The sequence below is a fragment of the Danio rerio genome, chromosome 5, assembly GCF_049306965.1.
Source record: "Danio rerio strain Tuebingen ecotype United States chromosome 5, GRCz12tu, whole genome shotgun sequence".
Taxonomy (NCBI): Eukaryota; Metazoa; Chordata; class Actinopteri; order Cypriniformes; family Danionidae; genus Danio; species Danio rerio.
Window position 1 is genome coordinate 40,979,780 of NC_133180.1, and position 19,003 is coordinate 40,998,782.

At 34.6% G+C, this 19,003-nt stretch overlaps 1 protein-coding gene across 37 annotated transcripts in view; it reads right to left on the reverse strand.

The window, feature by feature from the left end:
• Positions 1-2,594: 2,594 nt before the first annotated feature.
• wdfy3 (WD repeat and FYVE domain containing 3) overlaps positions 2,595-19,003 on the reverse strand; it is a 147,924-nt gene continuing 131,515 nt past the window's right edge. For all 37 annotated transcript variants that reach the window (XM_073951250.1, XM_073951245.1, XM_073951247.1 and 34 more), the window contains 8 exons: positions 17,082-17,240; positions 16,600-16,779; positions 14,419-14,601; positions 14,248-14,338; positions 11,723-12,088; positions 8,240-8,351; positions 7,876-8,073; positions 2,595-6,625 (listed from right to left, as the gene is read on the reverse strand). In XM_073951250.1, coding sequence (XP_073807351.1) covers positions 6,505-6,625; positions 7,876-8,073; positions 8,240-8,351; positions 11,723-12,088; positions 14,248-14,338; positions 14,419-14,601; positions 16,600-16,779; positions 17,082-17,240 — 1,410 coding nt within the window. In that variant the 3' untranslated portion in view covers positions 2,595-6,504. The remainder of the gene's footprint in view (positions 6,626-7,875; positions 8,074-8,239; positions 8,352-11,722; positions 12,089-14,247; positions 14,339-14,418; positions 14,602-16,599; positions 16,780-17,081; positions 17,241-19,003) is intronic.

Consider the following 19,003-nt stretch of genomic DNA (forward strand, 5'->3'; position numbering starts at 1 on the left):
AGTTCTGTTGTGTTTTCTTAAAGCTGCTTATTCATTCAGTTTTAACAAAGGTTATTCTAATATACTGTAGTAAATAGATGCGTCACTTAAGATTGCACAATTATCCCTAATTAACATTCTCAAGATGGCACACAATGACTTATTCAACACATATATACACATGTATGTTGCAAACAGTCTGAGAGATTCATGTTCCACTCTCTAATAGATTGTCTCTTTGACAAACGAGTGTTCAGCATGTTCCAGGAAACCAGTCATCAAACACTGGGCTTTGCAGTTGCTGTTTTCCACTTCTTTAAAACCATAAACTCAACAGCCTGACCACAACTCAACTTTGATGTAATTTGTTCAGTTGAAAAGTCAGTGATGTAAGCTAAAGAAGATGTTAAAAATACTTTACATTGCAGCATTTAAAGAGCTGTCATTATTTATTCACACTTTCTTTACCTGTTCCTAACCTCTTTGACTGTATTTCTTCTGTTGAAGTATGAATGTTGGAACTTTTAACTATTGAGCTGTCTTTAAAATATCTTCTTTTGTATTCAGAAAAAAATAACACACAGAGTTTGGAGCCACTTGAGAGTCACTAAATATGTGAGTAAATTTTCAATTTTGGGTGAGCAATCCCTTATGTCCCAAGACCATTACTTAATCAATCTTGTTACTAAACAGATAAAAGTCTAAAATCTTGAGAGTAATCCTGACAATGCAGAAAAAAGGGTACGCAATGTGAAAAAACGTACAATGATGTTCCCCAAATTCCCTGTGAAACTTATTCATTTCGCTTTACGGTAAAATATTTGGTAACACTACTTGAAAGGGTGTTCAAAAGACTGTTTTGAAACCTGTATAATAATGACATGCCGCAGGGCCAGACAGTGCGCACGTTTTTGCTATTTCTGCCAAGAATTTTGGTAAAAATCTGCGAATTTCTGCAGAATTATTTTGGGAGTAGCATAACCAAAACCTAAATATGTGAAATAAAAAATAAAATCAACAAGAATCAGTCCAAGGCACTCGAATAAAGTGAAAAAATTAAAAAGCCTTTATTCACATGACTAAATCTCTAAAAACCTACGCGTTTCGGCAGAAGTCTGCCTTCATCAGGGTAACACCATCATTCACCATTTCATTATTCGTTACCCTGATGAAGGCAAACTTCTGCGTAGGTTTTTAGAGATTTAGCCACTTGAATAAAGGCTTTTTCATTTTTTCACTTTATTCGAGTGCCTTGGACTGATTCTTATTGCTGTTTTGATGAATTCCTTACCCAAAGAGCATCGACCATACATTTGAGCTTACCCCAGAGCGTTTTTGTTTGTTTTTTCTGGAGTATAAAAAATAATATCTTTTAAACTTTTATTCCATATTTAAAATAAATTAGATCCACTTTATTTGGTAAACAAAGCAAGTCTCACATATATCTACTAAAAGACAGAAAATATTACTTTATTTAAATATGTACATAAATCAGATGAACATTTTCATATTAGTCAATAATATCACTGTAATTAATTTAAAAACCGAATAAATATAAATGTACACAGTACAAGTAAATCAAGTAAATAAACAGAAACAATGATGGGCTAAAAATCTGCAGAAATCCACAGATTCCATGTGGGCCTAGTCATCAGTATGAATTAGATTATGACAACTTTCATTAAGTATCATTGGCTCAGTTATGTCATTTTAAATGCAAATATGACATTGTTTGAGATTTCTTTGTCAATTTGACATTACGAAGACAACAAAACCTGTCAGTGTCTTTGTCATGACAATCTTTTACATTACCAACACAATATAACTTTTCATAAATCAGTCCTAAACATGAATGTCATGAGGCCATAACAATCATGTCATGATTTTAATTGTTACTATAACAGTGTCAATATCGTTAATATTTGTCTTGACCTCAACTACAGTGGTACAAATCCAAGATGTCACTAAAATATCCTTAAACATAGATGGCACTATTCTAAATTTATTTAACACTTTAATTGAGAAATTAAAAAAAATACAAATAGCTTAATTACATTAACCTCATGAAAATCATGTTTATGACAGGTTTATGACGAGATTGCCTTGGTAATGTCAAGTTGTCAAAGACACATCAAACATCTGCTTTAAAAAGACATAACTGAGATGATGACATTTAATGACTGTTGTCATAAGCATTCATAAAACCTCCTTTATATTTATATCCGTGTCATGTCATGATTGTAAATCTTATCAACATCCCCTTCAAGTAAAGTGTTCCATATTTTTAGGTCGAGGATTATTGTATGATTTAAAGCTTGTGGAAAAGCAGCTCATGATGAGCTTTGATTCAAAATGTGGCTTCCCATCAGCACTTGTTCTTGGTGGCTGTTAGTGTATTGTAAATGTACAAAACAAATATTAGTTCTTTTAATGTGCTATCTTAAGGTGTACTAACATTACCAGTTAATTGTTAGCAAAATGCTAAGTGTTTTTCTTTTGGTCAACCATAAATCTGCCATTTTTATTTACTGCACTTCTTGGCCTACTATATTTCACCTTTGTGCATGACACTGCTAGAAAAATAAATAAATAAATAACTCATTTGAGGACTCCGGTGGTGGTAAACAGCAAGTATTTAATTGAAATTAAATTAAAAAGTATGAGTACCATATCTATTGCGTCATAATAACAGGTTATTTATGGGGGAAGGGGGTTTCATGTCATTGTTTTCCAACACAAATATACAATGAACATTCAGCTACCACAGTTTTGCACACTAGATACTGTAGTAATGCAGTCTATCACAAGACCACAAAACAGGGACAATCAGTTCTGCGATCAGTCCTCAACATCCATACATACAATATAAAAGTCGATCAAGAGTCGTGGGACATGTTCTCTGTCTATCCGTCTAAAACTGTACACAAAACCTTCAGGATCGACTCGTTAGATAATGCCAAACAAATAAAAACTGAGCCAAAAAAAGGAGAGAAAACTCATAAAACATAATGCCAAAACATGTACAATACACTGACACAGAAAGTCAGCGGTGTTAGACATGCAACAAGTAACCGAACTTGCTGAGAAATAACAAAAGAGTCAGAATCGTAAAAAAAGAAAACCTTAGAATTGCATAAATACTTTGTACAGATCATCTCACTGTAAAGAAACGCAGCCTTTCAAAACATAAAAACGCATCTGATAAAACAGGGAATCCTCCATTTCTTTATCTCGTCTACACGCGAAGGTGCAAAAATAATTTCCGATTGATATAGCCATTTGATCTATGAGCTGCTTGTCGACAGCAAAATCCCAACAGCTTCATGATGTTACGATTGCACGCTGATTTACAGTACATTAATAAAGAATAACTCAGCTATATAACGAGTGCATATTAGGCTGGCATACAACGGTGAATAAAACAACTGCAAATGTAACAAAATCTTCATCTTTTTTCTAAAACTTGTGAGTGTCAGACCCTTTAAGGAAAGAAAGAGAAAAAATATCTCTCTATTAATCAAAGCAGCACTTTTAATAAGAGTATTGCCCACAGTATCAAATCAATAAATCAAAAACAACAAACGCTCTCTTTCGCAGACTTGTCTCATCTTAAATACGTAGTAGAAACTATGCGTACAGTCCGTCAAATCCCTTTTTCTTTACACACTGTAATGTTCAAGCTGTGGCTATTCATTGAATGTGTGTGGAGCGAAAACATCAGTAACTATTGCTATCGTAAACTACAGACATTTACACTGGTGCAACATCGCAAATGGTTCAAACTGAGTTTTGAAGAGTGAAAATAATAAAATGCACGTTCTTAATAAAAAACAAAGCCTTAAACTAAGATTTAAGACGTCCTATTCATATGCTTATGAATGACAGATAAAGAATCAACACAAAGCTTTGCAATGCATGATCAAAACTTGATTTAAATTATAGTCTTTCAGTACTTTTTTAAACATTCTTGTAGAAAGGTGGTGAAATCTTTCTCTAAAACATTCTATTAGACAGGTGGTGAAATCGTTTAAAGTTTGCGTGAACCGGAAGTTGCTGAGACTTTTATTCGGTATGTTGATTTACTTCTATCTAAAATGGAATACTAAGTAAGGGGCGGGGCTTTCTATTGCACATAATTCCCTCACAGCAAACTAACGTAAGAGGGGTGTGCTTAAGAATATCATGACTGAAGCCGTCAAAATAACGTCAATAGAGAAGAACCACCACTCCGAACGCGAAGGCAAATGTTCAGATTTTGATCAAAGATTATCAATTAATCGTTCAGCCAAAAAAAAAACCTAAAGTACTTCCAAAATAAGCATTTAAAATTTATTTCACACCGACTTTAAAGTATTAATCAGGCCCGTGGCCAGGGGGGGTTCGAAGGACCCAACTTCCACCGAGAAAGGTCCAGAATTTGTCCTTACATACACTCATTTGTCCTATCTTGACTGCTATGCCATCATAAATTGTGAAAATAACTCATCGAAGGCTTTAACGCAGGGATGTCAAACTCATTTCCTAGAGGGCCGCAGACCTCCACAATTTAGTTCCAACCCTGCTTCAACACACTTACTGGTAGGTTTCAAACAAGCCTGAAGGACTTAATTAGGGGTTGGAACTGAAATGTGCAGAGCTGCGGCCCTTTAGGAATTGAGTTTGACATCCCTGCTTTAATGTAGGTGAAGTCATTAATCACTGACCTACAGTATTGTTTTCAAATAGAGTAAACATTTTTTATTCTCAATCTCTAGCCTTATTTTTTAAAGAAAAAATGACCAATAAAATGGTTTAAAGCACTAAAAGTAAATTTTGAAGCATCTAAAAGGTCATTTTAATACAAATTAGGCTATTGTTGTTATCAATCAATTTTCAAATGTACTTTTTTTTACATGAGAGACTAGAAAAATTGTGAAGCTCTACATTATTATTATTTTTATTATCATGTGTAATTTTTTTGTATTCAAGTGGCCAAATTGAATGTGCTTGCCAGTTTGTTACTTAATAAATAAAAGACAATAGGCTCACACACGATTCATATGGGGCTTCAGCGTCAACGCTTGACAGAGGGCGTGTCTAAAGTTGGGTCTGACGTGATCGTCATAGCAGCGTCAGCCAAAAAAATTAGCCTGCAATCGACTACTGTCTATTTGGTATTTGCATAAAGCGATTTGATTGGCTGACACTTTCGTTGGCACTTGAAAAGTTGAGAAAATCCCAACTTCTGCAGCGAGCAGACAATGGACCCACAATTCAGTTTGGCAACGCTTGTTGTCACTTTTTCAAAGTGAATGGGAAGCGTTGATACTGACGCCCTGTGTGAATGGGCTGTTAGCCTTAATAAGCATTTTTTAATGTAAAACTTAAACAGATTCCTTTTTTTCTCTAATGATATACGATGAAAATAATATGTATAAATATGTTTTTTTTCATATTTCTTTTCCATCCTAAATCTTTAGCAAATGTTTTATTACATCAAAAAGTGTAGTTATAATGACCAACTGACAAGCTACTCCAGAAATAAATAGTGCTTTAAATGTCACTAAAATGCAGTAGCTATTTAAACTAGAAATACTTAAGTTCGCAATTAAATAGAAAATGAGGCGAATAGCTGTAAAAAGGTCTATAAAGGTCTTTTTAACAAAAAAGAACCACCCCTTTCACCAGGCTGGCTACGAGCTTGTGAATGAATCCTGTCAATAAAAACAACAGTCTTTAATCTAAAATCAACATTTACATACTTTCATTGACCTATATATGACTGTTAAGAAATATAATCGTAGTTACAGATCAAGGCAGTTTGGCAACAAAAAGTGAACTAAAGTAGTCAGAATGGCAACTGGCTGATACTGTGGGCAACACTTCAATAAAACACAGAAAACAAATATAATAGTTAAGCATTTGCATAACTAGACAAGCTAGTAATGTCAACCCACAAATATTTATCAACATTCATAGTCCCCAATATTATTTCTCACTGGGATGCTGTGACTTGTGATGTTGACCACACACACACACACTCACACATACTCTTTCTCTCTCTCTCTATCTTTCTCGCATGTTTTGTTCTTTTAAAGCCAGGAGTGATTTTTATCATACTGTAATACTATTTTACAAGCAAAGTGTTGTGTTTTGATTTCATCTTTTTTTTTTATCTCTTAATAATGACTTCTTGTTTGACGGTTTCTAGTTAAAAATGTCACTGTAAGTATTTACAATATTAACAAATGTCATCTCGAGAAGAGTTTTATACGCATTGCTTTTTCTAAAATCTAAATGTTGATGGCGATGAGATGACGGCGCATACTGCCAAAAGAAAACTGCGTGAATGGAAAAGTAAACTAACAATCGTCTCTCTTTAATGGTCACGATTCTGTGATATATGAAATTAGGAGCATTAGTGACCTCATTTTGGTCTATGTCAGTGCTTTACCGGTGGGAGTGATGAACTATGTGTTTTTTTGAGGGGGCGGGGGGGTGGTTGGTGTTTTGGAAGGTTGAGGATGGGATGTGGGTGAGGGTGATCTAGTTTCTGGGGTTTTCTTCAGAGCTGCGCTCATGCTGCAGGTTGTAGTAACAGTTTTGACACACTCGCACAGGAGAGGAGATTTTCAGACGCTTGATCTCAGACTGGAAGCGACTGCACCTGAGGGGAAACAAACAATGAACTGTGAAACATTGAAAAAGAGCTGAAAATGTAGACTCTGAAACTATGTTGAATATAATGCTAATGTAATATATTATAGAGCTTACTGATTGTATGCAATTCAATTATTTCAATTATTAAAAAACGAAAAACAAAAACTAAATATTTACAGTGGTTTTCAGCTGGTATGAAAAGTAATAATAGAACAAATAAATTAAACACAAAGTTAATTTTCTCATTTTAGTCATCAAAAGATTTAAAAGAATTTGCAGCAAATGTGAACAATATTGTTGGACCATTTCCAATTGATAGAACAAGATAATATATAGACTTATGAACGACAACATTAAGTCATTTTAAACACTTTTTGTAAAAAATTAAAAAAAAAAAACACAAAGCATTTACAAAACAAAACGCTTAGAACAAAGCAAAAAACAACACAGCAAAACAAATTAAAAAATACAAAAAACAACAGCAAAACAAGAAAACACAAATAAAAAAACAGCAAAATATATAATAAATATAATATAATATAATATAATATAATATATAATATAATAATATATAATATAATATAATAATATATAATATAATATAATAAAAATAAATAAATTAATAAATTAATTAATTAATAAATAAATTAATTAATTAATTAATGAACAGAGTTGCACAGATGTAGTAACCCCCAATATTCATCAACTGAAAGTTATCTTTGTATCAGCAATAATAAGAAAAAGCTTGATACTGACGTTCTATTAATTACACACAAAAAAAATAAGCTGCAGTTCTTTTGAATAATCCAATGTTTTTCTCATAGCAAGACCATTAAATACTTTTTAAAATCTAAACTTAATCTGAACAAAATGTAATAGTTTAGCGAATAGCAAAATGTATAATTTACTCATAGCAACAGCACTGGTTTTCATTACTTAAGTTTATTAAATAATTATGTATGGTACTGTATGCAATTGACCAATTTTGGTATCTTAATCAGCTGAAAGTTTTTCGTTAAAATCAGGATCAGCCAAAAGAAATCCTACTGGTATATGCCTAAAAACAACAACAACAACACACATCTAAAAACAACCACACAAAAATACAAAAAAAAAACAAAAAAAAACAGCAACAGAAGTAGTCCTTTTATTCTAAAATATTAATTATATAAACTAATAAAATTTAAATAAACCAATTCATTCATTAATTAAATTGTGTTGTTTGCACATGATACATTTTACTGCACATAACCTTACTTCTGGCAGAAGACCTGTCCACAGTTCCTGCAGTGGTGGCGTCTTTCGGTGAGGGAGAAGCGGACGGTGCACCCAGAACAACTGTCCACCTGCTCGTCCTTCACCCAGTGATCTGCAGTAGAGCGACCCGGCTGATCACTCACTGACCAGCTGAACACTCGCCCTCGACCGTCACCTACGAGAATCTTACTGTGGTCTCTGAAAACACAACAACAGCTTGCCGTCAGCCCTCTTCCTTGTTTGCACAAAATTCATTAGATATCCTCTGAGCAAACAGTGTTATTATTAAGTAACAATAAAAAGCACAGCAGAAAACTTCTTCTCTTTTATTCTCATTTCCCCACAGAACACACAAAGCGCCTACTTTGAAATGGCAAGAGCGGTGATTTCGGCAGGATGAGCGTTGTCCTTGCGGTCAAACGCGGTGTGCATGGTGAGTTTGCTCCGAAACACCAGCTGTCTCTCCCATCTGTAGCCTGCACAGGACACAAAGCAAACTGCCAGTTGCATAAACAATATCAGAAGATTCCTACACCATAAGAGAACAGCCTTTGAATGATTATTAAATGAATACACCAATGTGTTTTTAATTTTAGGATTTACTGATCTTCTCAGTGCTTCTCAGTGGCCCTCAGCAAACTTTCACAATGCACAATATCATACATGCACACAGACTTCTAATTTTTCAACCAGCCAGCCCAATGGCTTCCAATGAACTTTCCCTTACAAAAATCACCACAATTAAGATGTGCTTTCTTTAAAAATCAGTGATCTTCACTGCCTGATACTGTAGATATATGATATAAAGTGGTTCTCAGACCAGACAAGCAATTTACTTAATTCCACTGTTCCCCACCATCTCTTTAAAATATGAAAGTTTATTTTACCCCAGTATTTTCAATGGAGTTTCTGTGCTGAATAGCTGTACACAGTTTATCATATTGTTTTATGCTGGAAGGACTAAATAAATGCTTAAGTTTATTTATTTTAATTACATTACAACCAGGGCTTTACATTAACTTTTTTGATCACCAGCCACTGGGGCTAGTAGATTTCCAACATTACTAGCCACTTGCCATTTTCACTAGCCACACTTTTGTTGCTTGGAAAATATATTTTATATAAATAAATGTGATTTTGACATGCTAAAATGACTTGATTTAGATGTTGTGTTGTCCACATGCCCCCTCTTTTATTTCACTGTTTGTGTGTGTGTTGTGTATGAGCTTGCTCACTGTGCATGAGCAAATGGGTTTTGTCGCATTGCAATTGGGTTTTATTTCACATGACTTTTTAGGGCTCAGATTAAAGGTTTTACCAAATTCATTTCTAACCACATTAAAAAGAAAAAATTATTTCTTAGCCGCATATAAAAATGTGTCAAAACAAGTAAATGTGTAGCTGTATACATGCACTTTTTATTCAACAAAACTTTTTTTATTTTTTAATTAACATTTAAAAAGATCTATTGTCATGCATCTAAAATATGCACAGTAATCTGTCCTGGCTAAAGGTCCCAGATCAGCAGTTACTACACACAAATGGGGAGTTAATCATATTAAAGAAATGTTATTGTAAAGGATGATAATTAAACTATATTAACAAAAATAACTGTAAGCAAAAGAAAGCATGTAAAAACATACCTCGAGTGATAATGAAAGGATGACGTGCCTGAGCATAATTGAAACGAAAGCAGTGACTGCTGCTGTTGCTTACAAATTTATCTATTTTTCAATCTTGAGCTCTTAAAAGCAGCAGGACTGTGGGTAAACGAGCATCATTTTTTGTCTAGTCTTTTTTTAAAGAGAACCGATCGCAAGTGAATGGAAAAAAGCGCATGTAAACGGGAGCGCACGTGCGCTTTTTAACAGTCGCACGCATCACATCACTTGTGCGCGCGTAATCATCCTCTCATGCGGTATTCACCTGCTTTGTCTCGCACGAACACAGTTATTGTTTTCAGTCGTGCTACTTCTCGATTCTAAGATCACACTTGCACGCATATTGGGCCATCCTTATTGTCGAACCCTGCTTTAAGAAAACTACAATGTAAAAATGATTTCCAACCTGCCACAGTGGCTAGTGGGAGCAGCTGTCTAACCCGCCAAAGCTGAAATCTACCCGCATTTAGCGGGTTGGCGGGTGTTAATGTAAAGCCCTGATTACAACGTTGATGCTGTAAAAGAAACCTTATAAAATTGAAACCTTTCACCGGACGTTTAATGTTGGCTGAAAAAACATTAGCTGCACATACAGCCCATTGGTATTGAAAAAATAAAACTGCATAACATTTTATTTAAAAATGTTATTTAGCTATCATGGCAACACGGTGGCTCAGTGGTTAGAACTGTCGCCTCACAGCAAGAAGATCGCTGGTTCGAGTCCCGGCTGGACCAGTTGGCATTTCTGTATAGAGTTTGCATGTTCTCCCAGTGTTTGGGTTTCTCCTGGGTGCTCCAGTTTCCCCCACAGTCCAAAGACATGCGCCATACTGTAGGTGAATTGAAAAAGCTAAATTGGCAATGGTGTATGTGTGTGCATGTGAGAGTGTATGGGTGTTTCCCAGTACTGGGTTTCAACTGGATGGGCATCCGCTGTGTAAAACATTTGCTGGATAAGTTGGCAATTCATTCCGCTGTGGCGACCCCTGATGAATAAAAAGACTAAGCCGAAAGAAAATGAATGAATGAACAAATCTATCACACACAACACGCAAATATCAAAGCATTTGGAGTAGACTACTTTTAAAATATATTAAAATAAATAAATAAACTTCCTTCCTTGCTTTACTTACACCACTAGGTTTTACACGTTTGACAGCGAGACGCTTTTAATCATTTTAAATATATATGCCATGTCTATTTAGCAAAATGACAATGCAACACTCAAATTATAATATAGTGATCTATTCCTAATACGAATTAATATTTTTCTAAATTTTCCATTTTTGTTAAAAGAGAAAAACAGCCAAAAATAGGAGCTGCTATTATTTTAAAGGCAAGAGTTTTTTTAAAGTTACTGAGTAACATTTAAAAAGTCTTACAAAAATAGTTTATATAATTTAATAAAATAATAAATAATTGTTACAATGTATTATTGATTTAGATTTTAGACCAAGTGCATTCAGAACTTTTGGTTTCGGTTTGGCACATCTCTATTAAACTGCATAATTAGGATTAGATGAATTAAAATGCTTTAAATTCTGCAGCCGAAAAAGAGAAAATACTTCTTATGATAATTTGTTTCCTCAACACCTGTCATTTTTATTTAACGATCAAGTTTTAGTTTTGGAAAAAACAGATATGTGTGGAGAGAGTGAGAATTTTGAGTGTATTGCCATATCAGCTTCTAAGTCATGGCAAAAAAAAAGTTCAAGTTTACCACATTTTATAAATGAAACTTTTCTATAATTATAAAAATATACTAACAATTAAAGTCATCAACAGCAATAAATGATAAACAAGAAAAATGCATAAATAATAATGCTGATAATATATAAGATAAAAATCTAAAACAGTTTTTTAAAGTTTACTTTTGATAAAAAAGTACAATTTTAGAAGGATTTACAGTTAAAAATATTTCATTTAAAGTCTCTCCAGATAAAAATTGTCTGATAACATTAAAAACATGGAATTCCACAAAATTATGTTTAACAGTTTGGTTTTCAGATAAGTGTGGAACTAGAAATTACATATACAAAATCACGGAACGGAAAGTCACGGAACACAATAATCTTAAAAAGTCATGAAAAATACCACTTTATGTAACAAGGAAATATACACACATACACACATTAACATACCGTGGACACTTCACCATATATGGCTACTTAATCAATCTACTGCACCTGGTTTGAGTTTGTTGTAGGACCGGGCCTCCATAGTGCTGGGCTGCAGAGGCTGTGGGACAGGCCCATGTGAGGGCCCCGACGGCTGCTGGGAATGTGGCTGTACAGGGACTCCTGGTCTGACCTGGCCCTCCGAGTAGTTTACAAACACAAAGCCTTCTTTCTCATCTATGCTGAGTGTGTCAGACCAGCGGCGGGAGTCGTCAGAGCTGCTGTCCACTGACCAGGAGGCCCCTGTGCGCGGTTTGGGTCTGTGGACGGCACTGCTGGGCTGACTGTTGGAGGAGCGTGGTTTGGGCTCCTGACTGAGACTGGCTTCCTCTCCTTCAGATTCACTGCTGTCCTCATCCGGAGCATCACGACCCTCTGCAACAACAACACCTCAGCTTATTTAATCAGGAAACTGCATTGAAATGTTAAAAGAACTGATCAGTTGACCATTGTTATATTTATGGCAAAACGCTGCAGGCACGGACAATGTTTTTGGCATTACAAACTATTAAATTTAATGTGTCCCTTACAAACTATCTAGGCATTTTCATTTGTCATGGAAAAGAGAAACCAGCTAAATTATGAGCTGGAGAAAAAAGGCTATGCTGCACCGCACTGCCCAGCGGTGATGAGTTTCACTCTCCCTCCAGCCGTAAAGCACTTTTCACATCAGAAAAGAGTTGTGCTATGAAACCCATTAATTTCAATGGCTTGTGCCACATAAAGGGTGGTTTGCTGCCATGCTGACCAAAGCACAAGAGAAGTGGAGCACACTACTGACTAACTTGCATGTATGCCACGGTTTAAGTTCAAAATAGCTCGTTAAATTTAACTCTGTGGATATTTTGCTCTTGTACATATACACATATCTAGACATGAACATCACATGCTAACTGGAAAAGCAAGATATAGCTTCCGCTCAAATAGCACGGCAAAAGGACATTTCTGCTTAGTTACTTGTTTCTGCAGCTTGAAATTGAACCACTGTGCAGTAAAATGATGCCTAGAATGATCGTCTTGTTGAGCGTCAATACATTTTACTGTTGATAAAATGTGGTTATTTTAATGCCGTGTTTTTTTTAGTAATTGACAAAATTACTTTGTAATAATTATATATTATTTTATTAACTAATACAAAGCATTGTTGGGATCAGTTTTTAGATAATTTTATTCAGAATTTTGGTTTTGGCCCAGTATTCTCATTTTAGTCCATTCCTTACTGGATGTGTTCTCAGAATTTGTTATTTCTAAAGCACTGAGCCATAAATCTCCACTCCAGCAGCATGTACATCCACCAATCATTTTTTTTAAACGCCTTTTAAAAGAATTGCCACGGTGTATGAAATGTGCTGTATAAATAAACTTGCCTTGCCTTTTTTTAGTTTTGCTGTATTTTACTCTAACAAAAATAAATAAATAAATAAATGCAAATTCTGTTTATTTCCTCATAGACAAAGTAATCAGAAGTTCTAAAACAATTGCAGAAAATAGCTTATTATTCATTCATTTATTTTCTTGTCGGCTTAGTCCCTTTATTAATCCGGGGTCGCCACAGCGGAATGAACCGACAACTTATCCAGCAAGTTTTTTAAGCAGCGGATGCCCTTCCAGCTGCAACCCATCTCTGGGAAACATCCACACACACATTCACACACACACTCATACACTACGGACAATTTAGCCTACCCAATTCACCTGTACCGCATGTCTTTGGACTGTGGGGGAAACTGGAGCACCCGGAGGAAACCCACACGAAGGCAGGGAGAACATGCAAACTCCACACAGAAACACCAACTGAGCCGAGGTTTGAACCAGCGACCTTTTTGCTGTGAGGTGACAGCACTACCTACTGCGCCACTGCCTCGCCAAAATAGCTTATTAATGTATTTCAAAATCAGGTTAATATGTGCTTTTAGACATTTCAGCATCATCTACATACAGACACATGAACTCTCTCTCTTTGTTTCAGTCTGCCTGTAATTGCTGATTTGATGCGGGCATAGGAGATCTATCATGTCATAACTGAATAAATTCTAGTAAAATATTGCAGTGCATAGAGAAAAACTACTGTTGACTGTCTATAACTTAGCAAATGAGCACAGAACGAGAGCGATAATAAACAGGTTGCTGTTCATTAAAGGAATTTAAATACACTTTGTGGAGGCAACCATTAACCACTCCCAACATCTTCTCAGCAAAAGCCTTTCACTCAAACATAAAAAAGAAATAAACATTTTGAACCTGACTTCATGCAAAGTTTAGATTTTTTTGTGCTACAAATATGCACAATCACATATTTAACAAAACAATGCCTCATTTGCATATTTAAACAATGCTTTAGAAAACTTGTAATACAAAAATGCAATTCTTAATGTAATTGATTTACTGGAGTATGCTGCAGTATGCTGAAGATGAATATTAATAATGTATTAATCTGCAATGTCTTAATGCTTAAAAAAGCTTAACTCTTTCATAATGCCTGAAATATAAGGGTACTAAAGACACAAAAAAAATGCAGAGGGAGGATATTTTACCAATCTCTCCACAGCAGTCTGGCACATCGGGGGGCTCTATGGGCTCTGGCGCAGGGGTTTCTGGGACTTGCAGGAACTCAATTCTCCAAAACTGCAAAAAAAATGACTTGTCAAAACCTTTTAAAAGACACATAATGGAAAGAAGAAGTAAATTAAAGACAGGATTTTTACCCTGACAACACCATCGGAGTGTCCTGTTACGATAACATTCTGTGTGTCCCACTCGTTCATCTCGGAGACGCAGCAGCAGAGGATTTGTTGGCTGCGGCCAGTGAAAGTGTTGGCGCTGGCGACCGGGCTTCCATTGATGCTCCACACATGGATGTAGGTGCCAGCACACGATACTATATCACCCTGCACACACACACACAGTTCACTGAAAACTGAAGCATATCATAAAATAGAGAAAAATATTTATTTTTCAAACCTTTAGCAATGATTCACTTAATTACAAACTGCTCTTTTTGAGGGATTTTTCAAAGCCAGACTTATTTTTTGAATGTATGTATTACAGCAACTTAAATCTTGTGATTGGCTTCATACCAAAAAAGTTTCATGAGTTTTAGATGTTTTTAACTACACAAAAGTCAACAAGAACAAGAAAAACTTTGAAGAAAGAAGAAAAAAAAAATATTTATAAGTATTGCCTAAGTTCATTCACTCATTTTTTTGTCGGCTTAGTCCCTTTATAAATCCGAGGTCGCCACAGCGGAATGAACTTATCCAGCATGTTTTTACGCAGCGGATGCTCTTCCAGCTGCAACCCATCTCTGGGAAACATCCACACACACACATAAACACACACTCATACACTACGGACAATTTAGCCTACCCAATCCACCTGTACCATACGTCTTTGGACTGTGGGGGAAAATAGAGCAGCCGGAGGAAACCCACGTGAACACAGAGAGAACATGCAAACTCCACACAGAAACGCCAACTGAGCTGAGGTTCGAACCAGCGACCCAGCTACCTTCTTGCTGTGAGGCGACAGCACTACCTACTGTGCCACTGCTTCGCCCATTGTATAAGTTGTAATGATTTTTTTTATCCCTATAAACTATACCATTTTGCTATCAAATATTGTATTCTTATTATCTTTATTATGTTTATTTGCTTATTAAATGACAAAATCATTTTAAATAATGAAACTAATCAACTGATATTAGTTATTAAATCACCATACCAATAAAAGGTGGTAAGCCCATTATTATTTTTAATTAGCCAACAACAACAATTCTATTATATATTACATATTAAAACAGTGGGTTTCCTCCGGGTGCTTCAGTTTCCCCACAAGCACAAAAGACACGTGCTATAGGTGAATTGGGTAAGCTAAATTGTCCGTAGTGTATGCATGTATGTCCTGGTCCTCCAGGTTGGGAGTTGAGCGTTGGACTAACGACCCACCTTGTAAAAATGAGATGTTTCAAAACACCAATTTGTATATAAATGTCTCGGGAAGTAAATAAACTTTATAAAATGTAGTATTTTAAAAAACATGATACATAAATGTATATTATAATTATTATTAAACATGAACTAAAGCGTATTCAATATGTTCATGTATTAATAACACAAACAAACTAAGAACAATACATTTATTACAGTATTTAATCATCTTTGTTAACGGTGGTAAATAAAATTTAGTTTTTTCATGTTAACTCAAGAATACATTAACAACTGCATTAGTAAATAATAATCAGTACAAGCTTTGTTTATTGTTGTTTTCATGTTAGTAAATGCATTACATTAAGTGGCCTGTACTGTAAAGTGTGAGCCCGTATTAACATTTTTCTGTGAGTTTATTAAATGCTTTAACTAAAATGATTTCAAAAGTAGTTCAAACTTTACATGAGTCACTTGAATAATCTCACATAATAATGTAATTTATTCATTTTTAGGAAAAGCACATTTACGGGTTCTTATTTTGTTTGATGACTAGTTTTAACAACCAGATCTAATTAACTTCATACCAAAAAAGTATATACTTTTACTACTTCTACTTCTAACAATAATAATACTAATATAACAATAGTATTGTAATAATAAATGTATAATTTTAAAAATCCTCATGATTAAGAGGAAATGTCCTCATAATTAAGACTTGTAATTTCACAATATTTTTCCTTTATATATTTATTTATTTAATCAATAACTTATCTATTTATTTAATCTATTAATTTAATTTATGTGTACATTGATTTATATAGAAATATTTATTTAATCAATAAATCACAGTTTTCTGTGAGTACTAATTTAATGTTCGGACAGTAAAAGGATTTTAAATGCAGATTTAACACTTTTCAATCTGTTAATTGTGTTGCCAGGTAAACATCAGTGTGATCTTACAGTGAGCTCATTGATGCAGAGCGCTGAGACTGGAGCTCTGTGACCCCTCAGCTGGGTCACAAAAGACAGCTTATTCAGGTCCCAAATGATGCATGTTCGGTCTCGAGAGCCACTCACAACAATGTGGTAGGCTGATGACGCTGTGAGACATGTAACTGCGTCTGTGTGTCCCAGCAGAGCCTGGAAGCACGGGAATACATGTTAATCTACACATAAAACACATTTACTATAAAAGGCTTAGTAAACAAATGTAAAAGTGGTCTTAAAGACCTTTACAAACAAACGAAAAGAAAACAAATGAAATCAAACAATCAAACAACATGTCACCAATATTCAAAAAAAAGAAATTATTTCTTAATAAACAAGTTTTATTGAATTAAATAAATATAGATCCCTATTTATGAATTAAATACCTTTAAAAACACACAAAACGAAAACAAATAAAATCAAACAACACAAAGATGATCACTAAGAGCATTTACCTGTTTGAGTGTGAGGCTCTTGGCTTTTTCTTTGGAGGAGCCGGTCTCCCACACACAGATGGCTGTGCTGAATCCTCCAGTAATGACCAGTTTGGGGTTTGGGCAAATGGCACACAAGATCTGCCCCCATTCAGACAGACACTCATATACTACAACTGCCTGTGAGACAAACACGACATGTGAACATCAGACAAGTGAAAACGAAATGCACAGAGTAACCAAACAAACACAAGCTTATATTTTGCTATAAAAACAAAACAAAACACTGCCACACACAACAACTAGTGGGCACTGCTACACAGCTAAAGAAATGAAAGTCATCTGTAAAACATTGAGAATAATGTGTTTCACAGCTGACGGGCAAAGCAGCATTGTACATTCCTACAGATATTGTTTAGAAGGTGGAAAGATTAAAATAGAGAAACATTAAAAAAATCTAGATTTCAAATAATTCAGGTAATTTAAAAGCTACTTTCAGAAATTGCCTCTAAATTATAATATTTTTTTTAAATAAAAAACAAAAGCATCAAAAACTGAATAAATAAATGCAATACTGGTTAAACGTTTTTGGGCTGTTTAATTTATTTTTAATAGTTAATAATTTTATATAATAGTAATTAATCACAGAACCACATTAATTACTTTATTTAATGAGGCGGCAATAAAATGCTTAATAGCCATAGTAAAAACATTTGTAATTTTACAAAAGATTTCTGTTTGAAATGAATGCAGTTCTTTTGAACTTTCTAATAAAAAGGTACACCTTCTGTAAAAATGCTGAAATATTAGTATTGATTATAATATGAAACTTTTCTTAAACACCAAGGGCCCTATTAAATACCGGGTGCAATAAGGTGCAAGATGTGTATGGCATGATTTATTGCTATTTTCAGACCAGCGCAACAGTAATTTTCAGGTTTTGCAGTCATTAGCATGCTGGACTGAAAAGGAGATGTGTTAAGGTGCATTGTTGGCGTGTTGAGAAACTGAAATAGACTGCGCCATTGACCAACTAAAAGCTGGTCTAAAGTTTAGCGCAGAGTGTGTTAGTTATTCAACCATGCGAGTCTAAACGCATACTCATTGTTTAATACACACAGGATGTACAGCAATGCACAAATATCAATGCACAAATATCTTTACATATGAAAAAAATAAAAAGATTAAAATTTTACAAACATTTTTATTTTCTACATAAATATAAAAACCACTGCCTCCATGCTTAATCTCGGGGTTTTTTTTTCAGTTTATTTACAACAATCTTCATTGGTATAATGTTATTATTATTAGCAGTATTATTTATTAAATGCATATTTATAATTGTTTTAGTAAAAACAAGTTTAGATTTGTCCGTCTGTCAGGTTTTGAAGACGTATGCATCACCATATGGGACATAAGAATAGGACGTATCTTTGGATATAACTCAGTTTATTATAGTTCATTTATTCGTTTGCTGGATATTAGAACTGAATATAGAAATAGTTTTGAAACTATTTTTTTGCGCTTAATAAACAAAATTAAATTTGTAGACTAATGGATGTCTTCAGTTGAGTGCGTACAACACCGTCTCCTTATCCACTAAAGTGAAGTAGTAAAGAGTAAGTGTAAATAGGCTGAATGGAGGAGGCTCGTTCTTTATCCTCGTGCTGCAGATGGTCTAATTAACTGTTTTTTGTTTTTTTTTTGCCAGCGAAGCGTTCAGTTTTATCATTTAGTTTTTTCATTTACAAAGTCCACCATGTAAATAGCAAATGCACCATGGTGCGACGCACCTGACTCTTAAAGGGAATGGGAGATTGGTGTAAGGCATGTTATGCTCAAAAGACTCCCATAACTCATTAAGAAAATAAGCACAACCCTGTTAGACCATACTCCGTGGCGCAAAACGTATTTTTCCATCCTTAAAATAGCAATAGTGCATT